Here is an 18,516-nt window from a genome sequence, read left to right on the forward strand (position 1 = left end):
CCCCCCCCCCCCCCCCCCCCCCCCCCCCCCCCCCCCCCCACGGCCGCAGAGGAAAGCTGACGTTTACTAAGGACAGTTTCAGTTCTAGAAGATGGAAAGCTCTGGAGATCTGTTCCACAGTGACATAAATTTAGTAAATATGATGTAGCTATACACTTAAAATGATTCAGAGGGGGAGATTTAATGGTTTTGACCACGATTTAAAAAACAACCCACAGAAACAGCCTAAGCCATGTAGCGTCTTTGCTAATGGTAACGATCCATCGTACCCGGCGTATCTATCAGATTGACTCTATACCCTTTCCAGTCAAGAGTCACAGCTGCTGACTGGATGGTAATGCCCCTTTCTCTCTCTTGAGCCATGAAATCCGTCACTGTGTCGCCATCATCAACATCTAGTCAGGAAAAAGAGGCCACAGTTTAGTTCAAAACAAGTGTGTTATACTGGCTCTCAGTACATCCCCCAGGATAGCTTAATCTGCTCTGAGAAAAGGCAACCCAAAGTATTTAGTTCAATACTTAAAGCCCTTTATTTCTCTATATAAAAGCCTTGTGAGAGGAAAGCCTTTTCAGCGAGATTAGTAATTCTGTCATGGAAGTTTCTTTTGTCTTTAATTCGACTAAACCACACATCCTCCACTTTAGCCCTAGTTTGATGTTTCCTGCTCCCTCTATGTGCCACATCCCTTGCTAGGAGGCAGAGCCCAGTAGCTCACTCGAGTCCACTCATTAGGCTCCCTCCTAACTTTATTCTTATTCCTGCCACCTTGATTATCCTGCTCTGTACAGTAAATTTAACATAACAGAATGACCCTTGCCAGACTGTCACGAGGACAAAATGAGGCAAGATATAAAAGCCAGTCCAATCCAGTAAAGTCAGATAGCAGCGACACTGCATGAGGAAGGTCAAACAGTCCTCCCAAGTTAAGTCACCCTTTACACAGACTCTCATTGCTGTTCTCCAGAGCAGGGAGTTGTCTGCAAATAAAGCCTGAGGACAAGTCTTCAGTATAAACCCATGCTTAAATAAACTTAATTCTAAAAGCTCACTCAAATGAGTCTTAAATTACACCTTTTATTCTGATTAAATTTATGGACAACAAATACATGAAAGTTATTTTTACAATTCAAAATTCATGAATATAGGATATCATACTAATTATACTAATTATTCTATTATACTAATAGAAGACCCTCCCCAAATGGCATTTACCTTCCCATTACTCTCTTTCTCTCATACACACACCACCACCACCACCACCACCACCACCACCACCACCACCACCACCACCAGGGAATATAAAGAAATGTATTTGCAACAACTCTAGCTATACTGTGTAGCCCTGACAGGCCTGGAATTCATTACATAGTGCAGGCTGGACCGGAACTCACAGAGATCTGCTTGACTCTGCCTCCCTAGTGCTGGGATTAATGATGGGAGCCACCACATCCAGCTCATGTTATTTCTTGAGATTCTTCTAACCAACAAAACAAACTCTAGGTTACCAAGGTAGAGAACTTAGTACTAAGAACAACAGAAAAATCTAAAATAAGTTCTTAATGCTTCAGATTTTGACGTATTTCCAATTTCCAGTTTTAGATTTTCAGAATAGGAATGTCCAATCAGTAAAGTTCATGAAAACACTTCGAAACAAAAAATTCTAACATCTGAAATATTTCAATATCTTAATTGCATTAGATAAAGAATGCTTAACGTATACTGACTGCAAATACACTTAAAACTGGTTCCTTCTTACAACTTTAAAAATTGAAACTTAGAAATTTTACACTCACTTCAAGTATGCAAACTGGGGCTGTGAGGGAAGGATTATCATCAGACATATGAAGCAACAGCAGCGTGGCACTGCTCACAAAACGCTGTCAGTCATATACTCTTTAACATAGAACAACATGAAGAATCCAGGTGGCCATCTGCTTAAGAACTTACCACCGTCTTGATGTTCTTTTCCTCTCTTACGCATCCACTCTGTCATATTCTCAAAGGTCTAGGAAAATGGCTCCCAATAGGAACACATCATAACCAGACCTCTAGAACCCATCATGGGACTCACCAGCACTACTTAAAAACAGTGAGCCCTGATCTATGCTCACGCAAGTAACAGTTTCTGATAAACTCAGTGACACACACATACACTCACTGAACATACTCACTGATTCATACTCACACACATTCTCACACTCACAGACACACTCACACAGCTCTATTCCCACCACTCCCACGCTCACATGAAAACTAAAAAAAAAAAAAAAAACAGAGCAGCTGGGAAGAAGGGCTGAGCAGGAGGTGTGGTGCACAAGAGAATGTAACATGTAGAAATACAGTATATGCACATATGGAGTTGTTAAAAACAAACAAGGAACACTCAAAAACTGATGCAAATAAAACCAAAAGGCTGCTCTGGGGAGCCCTAAGTGTGAACCTTCAGAGAAGTAACTCCAATTTGTAAAAGCTATAACTGAGCAGTAGATTATAGACCTTAGTAAACAAGCAGTTAGCTAAGGAACAACAAAGTCACCTCCTTTCTTACATAAGAGTTTGACCTTAACTTTCCAGGTTTTCTCTTCTTCTAGAAATTAGACAATAAAACTATGTCAACTATGTGGCTAGGGCACACGCACACACGCGCACACACACACTCTAACCACCACCTTCTTTCTCTTCCCCCTCCTCCTTACTGGTAAACTCTTATCAACTGGGAGTATTACAGCTTAGACTTACATATCTCGGGCTTCCCTGACTTGGGTATAGAATGTCCCATACATGAAGCCTGGACACTGTAACTAAGTCTTCTCACTCGGATGGCTCTTGTAGAAAAAACCATCTAATGCTAAGCGTGGTTCTGTCCTTCAGCCTTCTAGTAGACCGGTATCAAATGAAGCCCATGATGGCCGTAGGGGACTCAATGCTGAGCTGAGTCTCAGAAGACCTTCTGATGACGCTGCAGCTACCTATCTTAATGTTGTAAGATAGACTCTCATGCCATACTCTAGTTGACTTCTTAACCAAAATCTTTTCCAGTGATGCTTTTGCTAGTGGGGTTTGGGGACAGGAGGAATCCATTCTAACCTCCCAATGATCTTGTGTATCCAGAATAGTACAAAATTCTTTCTGTGGTGGTAGTTTTGCCTGCATCAATATGAGCCATAATTCCAATATTACGAATTCTGTTTGAAAGGGAGGAAAAAGTATGCATTATGAGGTGCATATGTCAACCAAAATATCTGTTGTACATATTTTAAAGGTGACTAGTTCCTATAATATATGCGATTATGTACAAAGATGAATACAAAACCTATTTTTAGATCTATTATCAGCATATACTAAGTACACATAATAAGGGGCTGCACTATGACATTCTCATTCATGTATGTGATACATTTTGCTCATATTCACCCCACCACCCTCTCTTGTTTCTTACCCACTCTCGCTGATGTATGCTACCACATTATCACACAGAATAGCTAAGTAGTAAAAGGGCTAATCTCAATCTTTTAAAAAATCTATATTCATTTTTGTTACATTAAAAATTCTTAATATTTAACTGAGAAAAAAAATCTTTTGAGATACATACTAACATTTATACAGAAACAACAGAATTACATAAGTCACCAGTAAAGCCTGTCAGAGAAGACTTGCAAACTTCCTCAACAGCCTCTAGAAACCCAATCTAACAACAGTACTTACTTGGCCACAGGAGGGTTAATGATGGAATGAAGAGATTTGACATCATTTCCTACAATGCCTAATAGGAAGAGAATTCAAATTAAACTGTTAAATTATTAAAAATTTTTTCTTTTAACTTATAAATGAAAACATACAAAATAAATTAAGCATATACAATATTCTAGATCAAGCAAAATCAAGCTCAATAACATATACTTATTTAGGATTCATTTTCTACCAGTAAGTAAGAAAGCCGTGGTTGATGGTACAAGTTCTAGATACAAATTTATTTTTTTAACCCACACCTATAAAACATTTTCTAAATCAAATCCTTAAAAAACACAGATTTTCCAGGCAGTGGAGGCTCACGTCTCTAATCCCAGCACTCAGGAAGCAGAGGCAGGTAGATACTTTATGAGTTCGAGGCCAGGCTAGTCTACAGAGTGAGTTCCAGGAGAGCCAGGGCTACACAGAGAAACCATATCTTGAAAAACAAAAAAACCAACCAACCAAACAAAAACAAACAGATTCATTTCAGTCGGTTACTTATTACACTTCAATTTACATTACACTAGAATTAGTGTTCATAACAATATGACAGAGGCTAACAGTAGACCCTAAATAAATGTAAAAACCTAACCACGCAGCCATGTAAACCTACATTTTAGGTCTTGACAAATTTCCAGCTGCCATACAAGTTAGCATCTCCCTTCCTTCAGCAATGCCAGCCCGATGCCTTTAGAGACAGACAGGCATCCTGAGTGCAAATCAGTCAAAAAAAAAAAGAAAGATCCCAATACTTCCATATAGCTAAGCAGTGTTTCTTCTTTTGTTTTTTTTTTTTTTTTAAATGTTTTTGTTATTTAATGTTTTCTTTGGTTGGTTTGGTTTGGCTTGGTTTTTTTGAGGCAGTGTCTCACTATGAAGCCTTGGTTGGCCTGGGCTACTTGTGATAGAGATCAGGCTGGCCATGAACTTACAGAGCTCCTCCTTCCTCGGAATGCTGGGGTTAAAGGTCTGCAGCAGAGCACCCAGCTTAGATCTAAGGTTTCTGAGGCAGAGTCTTGTACGGAGGTCTGCCTGGAGTTAACTCTCAAGCCTGTTTTCTCTGCCTCGCTAGTACTAGAGCTTTAATATGAGTCACACACAGCCATGTGGTTATTTCTGACATGGAAATGTCCAGTGACCACTCCATGCTAGCTAAGTTTCAATAATTATACTGAAGCAACAACAGTTTTACTTGTGAATATAATCTCCACTTTCATGCTATTTAAACCAGGTATTTTAAATAACAGTTTTACATTTTTAAAACCTCATTGGGCAGTCTAAAGACAAAAAAGACAAAGTACACACCACAGTTAATTTAGGAGGGACAGAGCACAAAAGCCTACATACAAACAATGCATCCAATGAAATTCATAAATCCTTGTAAATCAACAGCCAATCAGTAATGTTTCACCTCATTACTTGCAATGATAAACTTGGTCAGAGGACTGGCCATGGTGTTAAGCTAAGTTTAAGCAGTACTATTTGTTTACTTCAAACACAGGAGGCCACGGGGAATGAAGTACTCAGGTCCCAGGCATTCCAGATTCTAGTAGTCATGCCTCTAATCTAAAATATCCAGAGAAATATGTAACTGAACTTCTAATATTCTTCAAAATAAATTATTCTAGTAAATCTCTATTGACAGAAAACATGATAACATAAAAATCAGCAGTGAACTAAAAATAAGTAGATTCACTAAACTTACTTAGATTCACACTAAACTTAGGAGCCAGCTACTAACCCCAGCCACTCTTCCTTTGCTCAGCTCATCAGAAGCCCTGGAGAGGAGGAAGAAAACTCCACTGGTACCCATCCACCTCACACCTACCAAACCCCTCTCACCTAATAATCTCAAGTAAACAGCCAACACGTTAAAATAGGTTGGAAACTTCTAAAAAGCAAGATTCTTCAAGAAAAGCAAAAGGAAAGATAATGTGAGAAGGAAGGAGAGAGCAAGGTTTCAGGTGAACTAGAAGAATTTAACATCTGTACCTGGGGGGGAACTGTAGTCTCTTGTAAGAGGCACCTGAGTCTTTGATCTTTTTAAATTTGCTTTTATTTTACAGTAACACATGGCCTAGGAGAAACAAAAAGAAATTGACATTAATTTTACTTTAGCAATACATATCAAACATAGAAAGCAGAAGATCCATATTCCTGCTGGGTGCAGTGACCCAGGCCTGTAATCCCAGGATTTAGGAGGCTGAAGCAGGAAGATCTTCAGCTTGAGGCCAGCAGCCACTACAGAACAAGAATCTCTATATGCTCTCTCAGTGGAAATATTCATTCTTCAGAATGCTACTCAAGTAATTTTTTTCTTTTCTTTCTTTCTTTTTTTCTTTCTTTCTTTCTTTTTTTTTTTTTTTTTGAGACAGGGTTTCTCTGTGTAGCCCTGGCTGTCCTGAATCTCGGTAGACCAGGCTGGCCTCGAACTCCGAAATCCACCTGCCTCTGCCTTCCAAGTGCTGGGATTAAAGGCATGCGCCACCACTGCCTGGTTCAAGTAATTTTAAACTAACAAAATGAACTGACAGCCTACTGACAAGGCCTGCATTGCCTGGATTACAGGCTCTCCAAAGCTCCCTGCTGGGTCACTGCTAGAGGAGAAACAGGCCCTTCCCAGTAGGTGAGTGACAGAGGGCATGGTTCCACTTGAGGATTTATATTTGTGATGAAAAATGAAAGCAAGAACTTACAAAACATATAGAGATCTAGTGTTAGAATAAAGCTTACAGGGAAGATGCTAACATGAAACATGAGGCAAGTGTCAACCTGCCTCAGAAACTGGCTTCCAAAAGCTCTACAGACAGTTGTATCTTAAATATTTAATAATGACGTTATATCTTGACATAATGTCACAGAACTTCAACTTCACAGGTTGAATACTGTCTTAGTCAGGGTTTCTATTCCTGCATAAACATCATGATCAAGGAGTAAGTTGGGGAAGAAAGGGTTTATTCAGCTTACACTTCTACACTGCTGTTCATCACCAAAGGAAGTCAGGACTGGAACTCAAGCAGGTCAGGAAGCAGGAGCTGATGCAGAGGCCATGGAGGGATGTTACTCACTGCCTTGCTTCCCCTGACTTGCTCAGCCTGTTTTCTTATAGAACCCAGGACTACCAGCCCAGGGATGGCACCACCCACAATGGGCCCTCTTCCCTTGATCACTAATTGAGAAAATGCCTAACAGCTGGATCTCATGGAGGCATTTCCTCAACTGAAGCTCCTTTCTCTGTGATAACTCCAGTCTGTGTCAAGTTGACATGCAAAACCAGCTAATACAAATACTTCACAGGTATTTCAACCTACAGATACACACATACAGCACATGCACAGAGAGAAAGAGAGAGAGAGAGAGAGAGAGAGAGACAGAGACAGAGACAGAGAGAGAAAGAGAAGCACACTCTTAGTTAGCAGTGTAAGGGTGAGCATGAAGTACTGCCATTCTTGGAAGAAACAGAAAACACCAGCTTCCTTCACAACACTGGACATTTTTATTATCTCATGAGAACAGCATTTCATTTTGTTGGATGCTTTTTTTTATTGCTAAGCAAATTTTTAAGCTGCATTACCAATTAAATTAGGGCAGCCTGAGCAAACCACATTTGGAATGATGAGCTATATACTAAGTCTCTGGGGAAAGATAATTAGGCTGAGTAAAACCATTTCTGTGAGAAACATTTACATTAATGTGCACACTGAACGTTTTCTGATGAGTCACTGCAAAAGTCCTCCAGTTGGTAAACATTCTGGTCTTCTAGAATGTTCTCTCTGAAAAAAAGAGACAAACAAAATTATAAAATTAAACATATACACGTCAGTAAGGTATATATAAAAAATAGAATTCTATGTTTTAGAAAATAATTTGAAGCCGGGCAGTGGTGGCGCACACCTTTAATCCCAGCACTTGGGAGGCGGAGGCAGGAGGATTTCTGAGTTCAAGGCCAGCCTGGTCTACAGAGTGAGTTCCAGGACAGCCCGGACTATACAGAGAAACCCTGTCTCGAAAAATAACAAAAAGAAAGTAATTTGGAATAATTTTAGCTACCAAAACCACAATGCATCATTAAAAAGTAAATGAAACACACAGTTCTTACTTAAGCTTAAACTGTCCCCCCCCTTAAAAAAAAAAGACATCTTAGTTCTTAAAGACATGAAGGGCTGAGAAGTTGGTAGATGCCTATAATCTCAGCACTCGGGAAGCAGAGAGAGGAAGGTTGTCAAATTTTAGGTCACCTGGGCTACATAGTAAGACTCTGTTCAAAGAAAAACCAAACCAAACTTTAAGATATAATTAAAGTACATTTATTGAAAATTTAAAAAACTAAACAGAAATATTCTTTAGGTAAATATTTAGAATTATGTATGATAAATATCTCACAGAAACTTGGTAGTTTCTCACTGACAGCAAAACCTATCTATTCTGATTTTTTAACAATAAATATATGAAAATAAAACACATAAAAGCTATACAAAAGCAAGCTGCTTTCCTCTGTGAATACAGAAGCAGAGCACATTTACTTTGCAAACAGTTGCAACCCTGAGGTGGAGTTCCCAGGCACAGCATCTGCTTACTCTGTCAAGGTCCTGGGTCTGACCTCAGCACCACAACAGGCCCTTAGACCCACATTCACCAAGGCTTCCCTGAGCTTGAAGTCCAAGATCAAAGGTGAGAGGAGAGGACAGAAGTATCTGACGCCTAGGACATGGGAGGCAATGCTAAATCAGTTATGCAGAATTTTCATACTACATGACTGAGGCCATCAAGATGGCTCAAAAGATAAAGGCACTTGCCACCAAGCTTGTGGTGCATGCCAGTGAGCTGGAGGCCAGCCTGGTCTACGAAGCAAGTTCCAGGACAGCCAGCTCTACCCAAATTGAAAACACCAAAAAAGGAAGGGGGAAAAGAAAATCGGCAGCTTGAATTCAAGGCTAAGGCTTCTTGATATGTACACCTTTTAATTTTGGTAGTTCCAAGCTAGAGTTAATTAGTGAGCTGTGATTACAGTACAGAGATAAATCTTGGGATTGGAGAGATGGCTCAGTGGTTAAGTTTGAATGTCCTTCTAGAGGACCAGGTTCAATTCCCAGCACCCACTAGCACTCCCAACCATCTTTTATGATTCTACACCCTGTTCTGGCCTCGAAGGGCACCAGACACGCACTACACGTTAAAAAAATAATAAGGCAACAAAAAACAATTTCCTAAAAGGTAAAACTGCCCTTAATTAGACAGGATTTCTTGGGAAATCCTACCCACAACTCAAGTCTGTTTATTCCTAGTTTCAGGATACGAGAAAAAAAAAAGCCCTCAAGAACTTAGGGGGAAGTTCTAGGCTTCCACAAAAACAAAATTATCTCTTGCTTTCCTGACAGCTGGCCCAGTAGTATTATTTTCTATATAATAAATTTCAATCAATTGTGCATCTGTGAGCAACAGGAGAGAAACAAGCAAACAAATCAGTTGCCCTCGATAAAGAATGAAGCAAAACGTCCCTAATGCAGCAGACGTCATGCCGGGGTCCAGGGGGCCCCGTGGTGGTCGTCTGTAACCCGTTGCGAGTCGCAGCTACAAGGTCAGCACGCAAGACCAGCAAGACCGCGGCGCCTACAGGGCGCTTGGTTATGCTAGAAGACCAGCCTCTCCGCCGAACCGCGGGGAATGAGAGAGGAACCGTCCTCTCTCAAACTGCCAACGGCCTCACGTTACAACACCCCACCGCCTCAACCATCCTCATACCCGCAGAAGGAACCTACGAATCGCCCGGCTTGTAGCTCCATAAGCAGCTTCCGCCCCCTCCCAGTTCCGGTGGCACGTCAGCTAAAACTCTCCTACTATCAACTTCCGCTCTTCTGCCTAGGATCCGAGCGACAACACGGAACTGCTGTGCGGCGCTTGCACTCCACTCGGCCTACTTAAAGGACTACCCTTTCCCGTTCCGGGTTGACCAAACCAGGCTCGTGGGCCAGTGACACCCAGAAATTAAAAGGTTTTTAAAACCCGGGAGCTCGCGGACGGCTGCTCCGCGGCTGTCAACATGGTAAGGAGGCCTCCAAGGGCGCCGGAGACGGAGGGCCTAGGTGTTAGCGTGGTTGGGGTGTCGGGGCGGCAGGACCGTGGTGGGCGGAACTGAGATGCTGTGGAGGGAGATGTAGTTTCCGCGAAGGAATGCTTAACTTCTGGACCCGGAACACAAGTCTTGGAATGAGACAGAGTTCACTATTAAAGTCCTGATCTTGCTACCGTGACATTAGTGCCAGCCTAATGGAATACATTTGAGACTTGTGATAATAACTGTATAATCGCATCGCACCTTTTAAATGCTCAGTATATGATATTCTTTGCAAGAAGCCAAACTGCGAATGAATTGCGGACCAATGTTCTCTTTATAAATGAATTGCCAGACCGTCCGTTCTCATTATACTGGATGTTTCTCTTCAAAGCCTTAAACCTTCTTTGTAGTTGCTGCAATGACAATGCCCATAATGATTTTGTTACCTAGTTTTACTCTCTGAGCTTGAGTTGGCCTTTGTATCGTGGGTTTTGTTTGTTTGTTTTTGCGGGTTCAAATATAAGTAAATGTTGACGACAGTTTCTTAATTTCTTTTTGTTTGTTTGTTTGTTTGTTTTTTGGTTTTTCGAGACAGGGTTTCTCTGTGTAACCCTGGTTGTCCTGGAACACACTCTGTAGACCAGGCTGGCCTCGAACTCAGAAATCCACCTGCCTCTGCCTCCCAAGTGCTGAGATAAAGGCGTGAGCCACCACCGCCTGGCAAGTTGTTTCAAGTTGGTGGCACACGCCTTTAATCCCAGCACTTGGGAGGCAGAGGCAGGTGGATTTCTGAGTTCGAGAGTTCGAGGCTAGCCTGGTCTACTGAGTGAGTTCCAGGACAGCCAGGGCTACACAGAGAAACCCTGTCTTAAAAAAAAAAAAGAGAAAACAACTTAAAACGCAAAAGGTATCCCATACAGTACTGACAACATGCAAAATAATACACCCTCTTTGGAAGCCAACAGGGCAGTAGACAGTTTGCATACAAAGATCTGAATTCAACTATATTTATTGCAACTTTATTCTTAATCACCAGAGGGAAAAGATGAACGGTCCAGATATATATCATATGGTCAATGGATAAACAAATGAGTTTATATCCACACACTGGGATATGACCAAATACTATAAAATATTTAAGAACTGGTATACACAAAATGGGTATATTCTTGTTGAAAGAAGCCGGATACAGAAGGATGTATGTTCTGTAGAGTCCACTCACTGGGCAGAGTAAACCATAGAAATACAAGATTGAAGATGGGAAAAGAAGATTGACCTCAGAGTACCACAAAGGAACACTTTGGGGTGATGGAAAATAAATATGTCATCTTGAGTATGATGGAGGGGTTGGGGATTTAGCTCAGTGGTAGAGTACTTGCCTAGCAAGCACAAGGTCCTGGGTTCTGTCCTCAGCTCTGGGGGGAGGGTGGGGGGGAGACAAAATAACAAAGACAAAAAAAAAAAAACCCCACAAATGTAATTGACTGTGATGGGTAGAGAAATGTGTAACTGGTCAGGAATTACAACTACATACCCATAACTAAAAATGGTAAATTTTGTTTTATGTAAATTATGTTTTAGTAAAATAACATTTTCTAATAAAAACAATCCTGAAAGTAATTTACCTTGTTGTTTAAAGAAGGAAAGAATTAAATCCTGTAGTAATCTCATATTTTTAGTAGATTTTAGATAAATCACTTCATTAAATAATAGCTCTCCCTGAAAGTCATGCTGGTGTAAGCACATGAACATTGTCCAAGGTAAAAATATATTTAACTTCATCATATTAAAGTCTTAGAATAATCTTATCAATACTTACAAAAATTAAAGTAACATTTCTTGAATCATTACAGCCACAAAATGAATATATTGAATTGCACCGCAAACGATATGGCTATCGTTTGGACTACCATGAGAAAAAGAGAAAGAAGGAAGGTCGGGAGGCCCATGAACGTTCAAAGAAGGCAAAAAAAATGATTGGCCTGAAGGCTAAGCTCTACCATAAACAGCGCCATGCCGAGAAAATACAAATGAAAAAGACGTAAGTGGTCCCATCTACCTCTCATTCTTAGGTAATAATTACTAAGCACACTCTGAATCTTTTTCCTTTCTCATAGTATTAAGATGCATGAAAAGAGAAACACCAAGCAGAAGGATGATGAGAAGACTCCACAAGGAGCAGTGCCTGCCTATCTGCTGGACAGAGAGGGGCAGTCCAGAGCAAAAGTACTTTCCAACATGATTAAGCAGAAACGAAAAGAAAAGGCGGTAAGCAATAATTTCTTTCTTTTTTTTTTCTTTTTTTTTTCTTTTTCACAAGAAGAATATCTAAATTTGAGATTCTAGATTTGTCTCCAGTTTAATTTGAAACATTAAGGGCAACTATTAGTTCCATTATTGGAATATTGAAGTCTTAGAATGTTTTTGTGTAATTTTTTAAATTTCTATTTTGATGAGGATTTAAGATTTGTTTATTTTAATGTGTGTTTGCCTATGTGTGTACATGTATTTATGACAGTACATGATGCTGACGTAGGCTAGAAGAGGATGTCAGTTCCCCTGGAACGGAAGTTATTAACTGTTATAAGCTACTATGTGGGTGTTGGGACCTGAACACAAGTTCTGTGAAGAACAGCAAGTGTTCTTAACCGCTACCTCCAGCCCAATTTTGTAAATTTAGTTTAATAGAAACTTGCTGTCTTGTCACCAAGGTTGGTGTATCCCAGTTGGAAGAATTTTAGAATTTATGTTTGAATAAAATTTATCAAAGGGAGCTGTGGATATAGCTCAGTTGATGAGTATCTGTCTAGCATGTCTGTAATCCCAGCATGTGGGGTATGGGAGGCAGGAGGGTCAGAAGTCTAAGGTCATTCTTGGCTACATAGCAAGTTTGAGGCCAGGTTGGTCTCCATGAGTCCCTGAAGACATCAGAATGTCACACATCTCTCATTTAAAAATTAATTAAAAACAAATTCAGTAGTTAATGACTTGCTACATTTGAAAACCCCTAATGCTATGCTATTGTAGAGAAAAAACAACTTTTATTTTTGCCTTGCAGTGTCAAAATTGGTTCCAGTAGAACTTTACTCACCCTTTTACAATTACTGTCAAAACTAGCTAAAATTCTGTCCCAATACAGAAAGAACATAGATATTTTTAAGCATCTGTGAGTAGATTTAAGAAATCCAATAGGGGGCTGGAGAGATGGCTCAGTGGTTAAGAGCACTGACTGCACTTCCAGAGGTCCTGAGTTCAAATCCCAGCAACCACATGGTGGCTCACAACCATCGGTAATGGGATCCAATGCCCTCTTCTGGTGTGTCTGAAGACAGCTACAGTGTATTCATATATAATAAATAAATAAATCTTTAAAAAAAAAAAAAAGAAATCCAATAGGAACATAAACAATGTTAAAACCATTTTTGAATTTGTAAATATCGTAAATTATAATGGTATGACTTACCATGACTTAATTACCATGACTGAAGACACTAGTGAGTATCTACTCAGTGAACATGTTGAATTAGTGTGATTGCAGATAAAAGAGACTAGAGTTCAGGGAGTTATAAATCGTTATAGGTAGTAATGCACTTTGAAGCGTTGGTTCATCCTAGAACCCATGTCTTCGTAATATTAGTCCAGAATTCTTTCTACTGCCTTAACACTGCTATAGCTTTAGGGTTTTTTTTTGCTTTATGTGTCTGTTTATTCTGGGGTGCTACAGAGCATGTGTTGTTACTAGCAGTCTTAAAATCTATTTTAGGCAAAAATACAAAGAAATTAAGTGGAATTAGTCTTCTAATAGTCTGCTTGTAAGTAATAACAAGCACACACACTATTATTTATGTCACTGCCTTATAGGTGTATCTTTTAGGTCTGTAACAAGGTATGAAGAGAGTCTACGTTGACCAAACCATTTATATAATGTGCCCATGATATCCAAATTTAGCTGATTTTGCCAATTATGACTTATGAAGAGACAGCACAGACTTCTCCAAAACAGTTGAACAAGTGTGTTGAATGGTTACGGGAACATGAATCTTTTCTTTTCTATGACCAAAAACACTTGACTTATTCTTACTATCCTTATTTTACAATATCAACCTACACTTTTAGGGAAAATGGGAGGTTCCTCTACCCAAAGTTCGTGCCCAAGGAGAAACAGAAGTATTGAAAGTTATTCGAACAGGAAAAAGAAAAAAGAAGGCATGGAAGAGAATGGTTACTAAAGTCTGCTTTGTTGGTGATGGTTTCACAAGAAAACCACCTAAATATGAAAGGTTCATTAGGCCAATGGTAAGTCTCTATAGGAGTGCGATGATGTAATGTTAGCTCCTTGTAAAGCTGGGTAAAGTATATTACAATTTCTTGAAATTATTAAAATTCGTGTGAAAAACAGCTTGAACAATATTTTGTGCTATTTTTGTTAAGTAATTAGTAGAAATTACTTAGCATTTTTCCATGAATCAAGGCTGAATCTTAACATCAGATTCATAATAGATTTGAAATGATTTTGTATAACACATTGTCAGTCAATTCTTATATTTAAACATGATGCATTAGACTCTTTATCTTATATTTTTCTTGTGCCTGAAGTGCTTAAGGCCTCAGATATGGGCCTTTGTGACAGCCCATTAGACAAAGGAACATTTGCTTACATTTGGTCTTAGCCAAAAGACCAAAAAGCATTGGACTGATCAGCTGAGATTTAGTGAGATAAATGCCTTTTTTCTACTTTTGAGAACATCCTACATGTAATTATTTTGTCTTTATAAGGGGCTATAAAAGTAGCTTGGTTTCTGTTGAGAGCAGTAATGATTATCTTCAAAAAAACTAAGGTCTCCCACATACCATAATTTCTCCTCCTGCTTTGAAAAGTATGGAACTCACTTCTCAGAATCCTCTGGAAGAGATTTAATATAGCACTGTCAGTCTAGCCTGCTTAGAGAACAGGAATGCTGCTGCTGGTGGTCCTCACACTCAGTCTGAACTGTAATGGACTCAAAGGCTGTAGTCACTCCTCACAGTCATAATCACATTCTGGTATCTTTTTTTTTTTTTTTTTTTTTTTTTTTGAGAGGTAAGGTTCTCACAAATACTTCAAAACTAAGACTTTAACACTATTTTCCTTCCATTCTTGCATAAGTAAAAATAAAGCTAGACTTCATAGAGTTGTGATATTTAAAATACTGCGCTCATAGAACCCCATTCAGGTGAGGGTGCCATCTGTGTAACAAGGTCCTCTCTAAATATTCTCCAGTCTTTGAATCTGTTACTACCCAAATGAGGAAAACTAACAGCCTGTAATCCCTTTTTCTTCCCCATCTTTCAAGGTGGCTGAAGTATTTCGAATTCTGAACTTAGAACTTGTAGGTTTGATTCTATTTACCATGTATTATTTAATCTGGAAACAAAACTCGAGGCTGTGTGTAGAGCCTTGTTTCATTATTGACTATGAAAATGGAGGGCTCTTACACAGTTGTCATGTATAAATGAGCCACTAGTGAGCTATGGCAATGTCTGGCATATACCAGTCATCCAATACCAATCCTTCAATAGTATGAGGAGCAGACAAAGAAAAATCCAAGTGTTGACATGATGGTCTTATGTGGGAAAGCCTATTTTGAATTGTGTATACTTCTTCTATCCACTATGTGATTTTTAATCTGTAGAAATGTATTTTCTCTGATACTTTAAGACATTATTCATCCCCTAGTAAAGATAATTAGAAAACATGAGGATTCTAAAGACCCTACTCACCATTTGGATGCATTCTTGGTTTGATTTTTAGGGTCTACGTTTCAAAAAAGCCCATGTCACACACCCTGAGCTGAAGGCTACTTTTTGCCTGCCTATACTCGGTGTGAAAAAGAATCCATCATCCCCATTATACACAACCCTGGGTGTGATCACCAAAGGTACAGTTATTGAAGTGAATGTGAGCGAGTTGGGCCTTGTGACACAAGGAGGCAAGGTTATTTGGGGTAAGTAAAACTTTCAATCTGGTGTTGCTTTTCTGTAGTCCTAATGCAAAGACTTTTCTGAGTGTTAAAAGTATATAACAGTTTTCTAATATAGAACTTAGGAAGTTGGGTTAGAGATAGGAGGAACAAACGTGTCTACAAATTTAGATGTTTGAAAATGAAGAGATGTTTGAAAATAGATGTTATACTGGTTTGAAATTCATTAGAAAAAAGTCATCATGGAAAAGTAAACACATAATTATTAATAAAATGGAGCTGGCAGCCATTTGTGAACATAAGAGTACAACTTCATCATGAATTAGCTTATCCTCTGCTCATTTCTTATATGAATATGGTATTTAGAAATTTTTTTAGGGCTGGAGAGATGGCTCAGCGGTTAAGAGCACTGACTGCTCTTCCACAGGTCCTGAGTTCAATTCTCAGCAACCACATGGTGGCTCACAACCATCTGTAATGGGATCCAATGCCCTCTTGTGGTGTGTCTGAAGATAGCTACAGTGTACTCACATACATAAAATAAAAATAAATCTTAAAAAAAAAAAAGAAAAAAAAAGAAATGCTTTTTAAGACAAAAGTTTTCTTTAAAATGATTTTTGTTAACATTCCTTCCTTTTCTTCCTTTGGTTTGGTTTTCCTTAGGAAAGTATGCCCAAGTTACCAACAATCCTGAAAATGATGGGTGCATAAATGCAGTCTTGCTGGTTTGACAGTGACATCATACAAGTCATTCCACTCACTAGGAAGACTACATGCTGTCAGGAAAACACCATCGCTGTGACCTTTCTGAACTACCATGCAGCCTTACCCCGTGTGCAGTCATCAAGAAGTATTCATTAAGGTGTAAAGGAAAATAAAACACTGCCCTATTTTACAGTTGGTCTTTGGTTTGGGGGCCTAATGACTTACATGTTAATAAAATTTAGTGACTGAGTAGCAAGTATATAAAAGCATACTAAGGACTGGTATGCAGCAATACAGGTCTGTCATTACTTGAAAAATCAGCCACCAGTGTAGCTGAAAGTTCCTGTAAAGGTCAAGTATTTCCTATCTCAGTGCCATTAATCCTGAAACGTGGAACATTTTAAACACATAGTAGTGTTTAAATTCATAAAATATTATATTAGAAGCCTGAGAGACGGTAAATTGAATGAAAAAATTTCACAACTCAGTTTTTCACTCGTAATTAATGCTTTATGTGGTACTTTCAGTGAACTCAAGTGTATTTCCACCATTTGCCATATTCTAAAACTAGGGAGTACACTTACTGAGAATTGGCTTAGATAACTCTTGACCATGTACCAGTGACTTGAGATGTGGCAGCTAATTAGAATTGAAGGTCATGATTTGGGGTTGTAACTTAATCCACGTTCTTAAGAGTATCTGTATACTTTATTAATCTGTAATCACCATATTGCTTTAAATTGTTTATTTTCTTTTTAAATCTACTTTCATAATACAGGCAATGTGATTAGTTGTCTTTAACAGAATCATTCAGTGTCTAACAATATCTTAAGCACATCTTCATGAATGAAACTTGGAAAAAAGAAAATTTAAAACACAAGACTAAAAAACAATCACAAAATATAGGTGTAAGTACTATTTTAAACAGTAAGAAGGAAAAAATAATGTAGCAAAGAAACAAACCATAAGTTCTCCATAAGACTTGGTATTCTGAACAATTTTTTTTTAAGTTTTAGAGTAAACAAAGATAATAAAGGAAAAGGAAGGCTGGTTCCTTGGAAATGATTGACCAGTAAAGACAAAATCACTTCAGGACCTTTCTTGTAATTAGATTTTACATTTTCTACCAATAAAAATGGGCAATGTGTATTTATTTGCCTAAGTTATGGTGAAAGGAAGTCTGACTTAAGGTAATCAGTGGATATTGCTGAAGTATGTTTTTTTATTTTTTTTAGGATTAAAACCAGCAAACTGTCTTATACATGGCAGGAAGTGTTAAAACAAGCATTAGTTCTGTAACAGACCATGCCCCAAAACATCAGATTGCTAATGGACATAAAAGGCAAAAGCTGCGCTCTAAAATACAGTTACGTATGAGTAGTATTACTACAAACTCTTTATTTACAACAAAATCTGTTTCAGTTTGCTGGTGTGACCACAGCTTTGTAATTCCAAAGGAGAGATAACCTCAGAGATGTTTAGTTGGTAGAAGAGCTTGAAGGTATACTAAAGTCACAAACCACTAGGTGACACTGTGGTCACCTGTTCAAAGTAGACCATTAGTGACTACAAGTCCTCCTTAGTCTCTGCAAATCAATGGAAAAAGGAAAGTAGACACACCAGTGGAAGAATGGACACATGGAGAAGACTGACATTCTAAGTCGTGCCATTTGACTTTATTTAAAAAATCATAATAGAATCTCTTTAAAAGTTTTAAAGGAGCTTTACAATAAAATTCTTAAATACATTTTTGTGTGGTTTGACAGTTTAAGTTTGAAAGTAGAACTAAACTTCTGGTAATACTTTTATCTGCTATGTTACATAAGGAAATATATATGTATGTACACAGAAGGAAGCTCCCTTCTCCACAGTCATGACTCCGAAACACAAAGTACCAGTTCACAAGAGACTACAGAATGGGACTGAGTGATTTCAAACAGCTGCTTGAAATCACTGCAGTCCTCATGCCTTGCAAAAGCTACATTTGTGTAGATTCCCTACTGAACATAAATTTTGTTACAAATTTTATATAAACATGTTACTGAATACGAAAGATTTTTCCT

General features: G+C 38.7%; 2 protein-coding genes across 4 annotated transcripts in view; one reads left to right on the top strand and one right to left on the bottom strand.

The window, feature by feature from the left end:
- Positions 1 to 9,537, bottom strand: part of Gfm2 (G elongation factor mitochondrial 2) — a 34,476-nt gene extending 24,939 nt beyond the window's left edge. For 2 of the 3 annotated variants that reach the window (XM_028790208.1, XM_028790210.1), the window contains exons 1-6: positions 9,476 to 9,537; positions 7,421 to 7,506; positions 5,726 to 5,810; positions 3,707 to 3,764; positions 3,089 to 3,186; positions 270 to 395 (exon numbers count right to left, since the gene is read on the bottom strand). In XM_028790208.1, the coding sequence (XP_028646041.1) occupies positions 270 to 395; positions 3,089 to 3,186; positions 3,707 to 3,764; positions 5,726 to 5,810; positions 7,421 to 7,483 (430 nt within the window). In that variant the 5' untranslated portion in view covers positions 7,484 to 7,506; positions 9,476 to 9,537. The remainder of the gene's footprint in view (positions 1 to 269; positions 396 to 3,088; positions 3,187 to 3,706; positions 3,765 to 5,725; positions 5,811 to 7,420; positions 7,507 to 9,475) is intronic. The other variant, XM_028790209.1, reaches the window with a different exon arrangement.
- Positions 9,538 to 9,645: 108 nt separating this feature from the next.
- Nsa2 (NSA2 ribosome biogenesis factor) lies at positions 9,646 to 18,200 on the top strand. Its single transcript, XM_028790203.1, has 6 exons — positions 9,646 to 9,776; positions 11,642 to 11,829; positions 11,906 to 12,056; positions 13,905 to 14,084; positions 15,580 to 15,772; positions 16,412 to 18,200. Exons 1-6 carry the CDS (start codon positions 9,774 to 9,776, stop codon positions 16,477 to 16,479), a joined length of 783 nt encoding a protein of 260 aa, XP_028646036.1. The 5' UTR covers positions 9,646 to 9,773; the 3' UTR covers positions 16,480 to 18,200.
- The last annotated feature ends 316 nt before the right edge of the window (positions 18,201 to 18,516 follow it).

This window comes from Grammomys surdaster, unplaced genomic scaffold, assembly GCF_004785775.1.
Source record: "Grammomys surdaster isolate TR1022 unplaced genomic scaffold, NIH_TR_1.0 125876, whole genome shotgun sequence".
Lineage (NCBI taxonomy): Eukaryota > Metazoa > Chordata > Mammalia > Rodentia > Muridae > Grammomys > Grammomys surdaster.

Excerpts from the sequence above, each read along its gene's own strand:
- Nsa2 (XM_028790203.1), top strand. Across the intron at positions 11,830-11,905 it reads AAAATACAAATGAAAAAGAC|TATTAAGATGCATGAAAAGA; the intron begins GTAAGTGGTCCC and ends CCTTTCTCATAG. Across the intron at positions 15,773-16,411 it reads AGGAGGCAAGGTTATTTGGG|GAAAGTATGCCCAAGTTACC; the intron begins GTAAGTAAAACT and ends GGTTTTCCTTAG.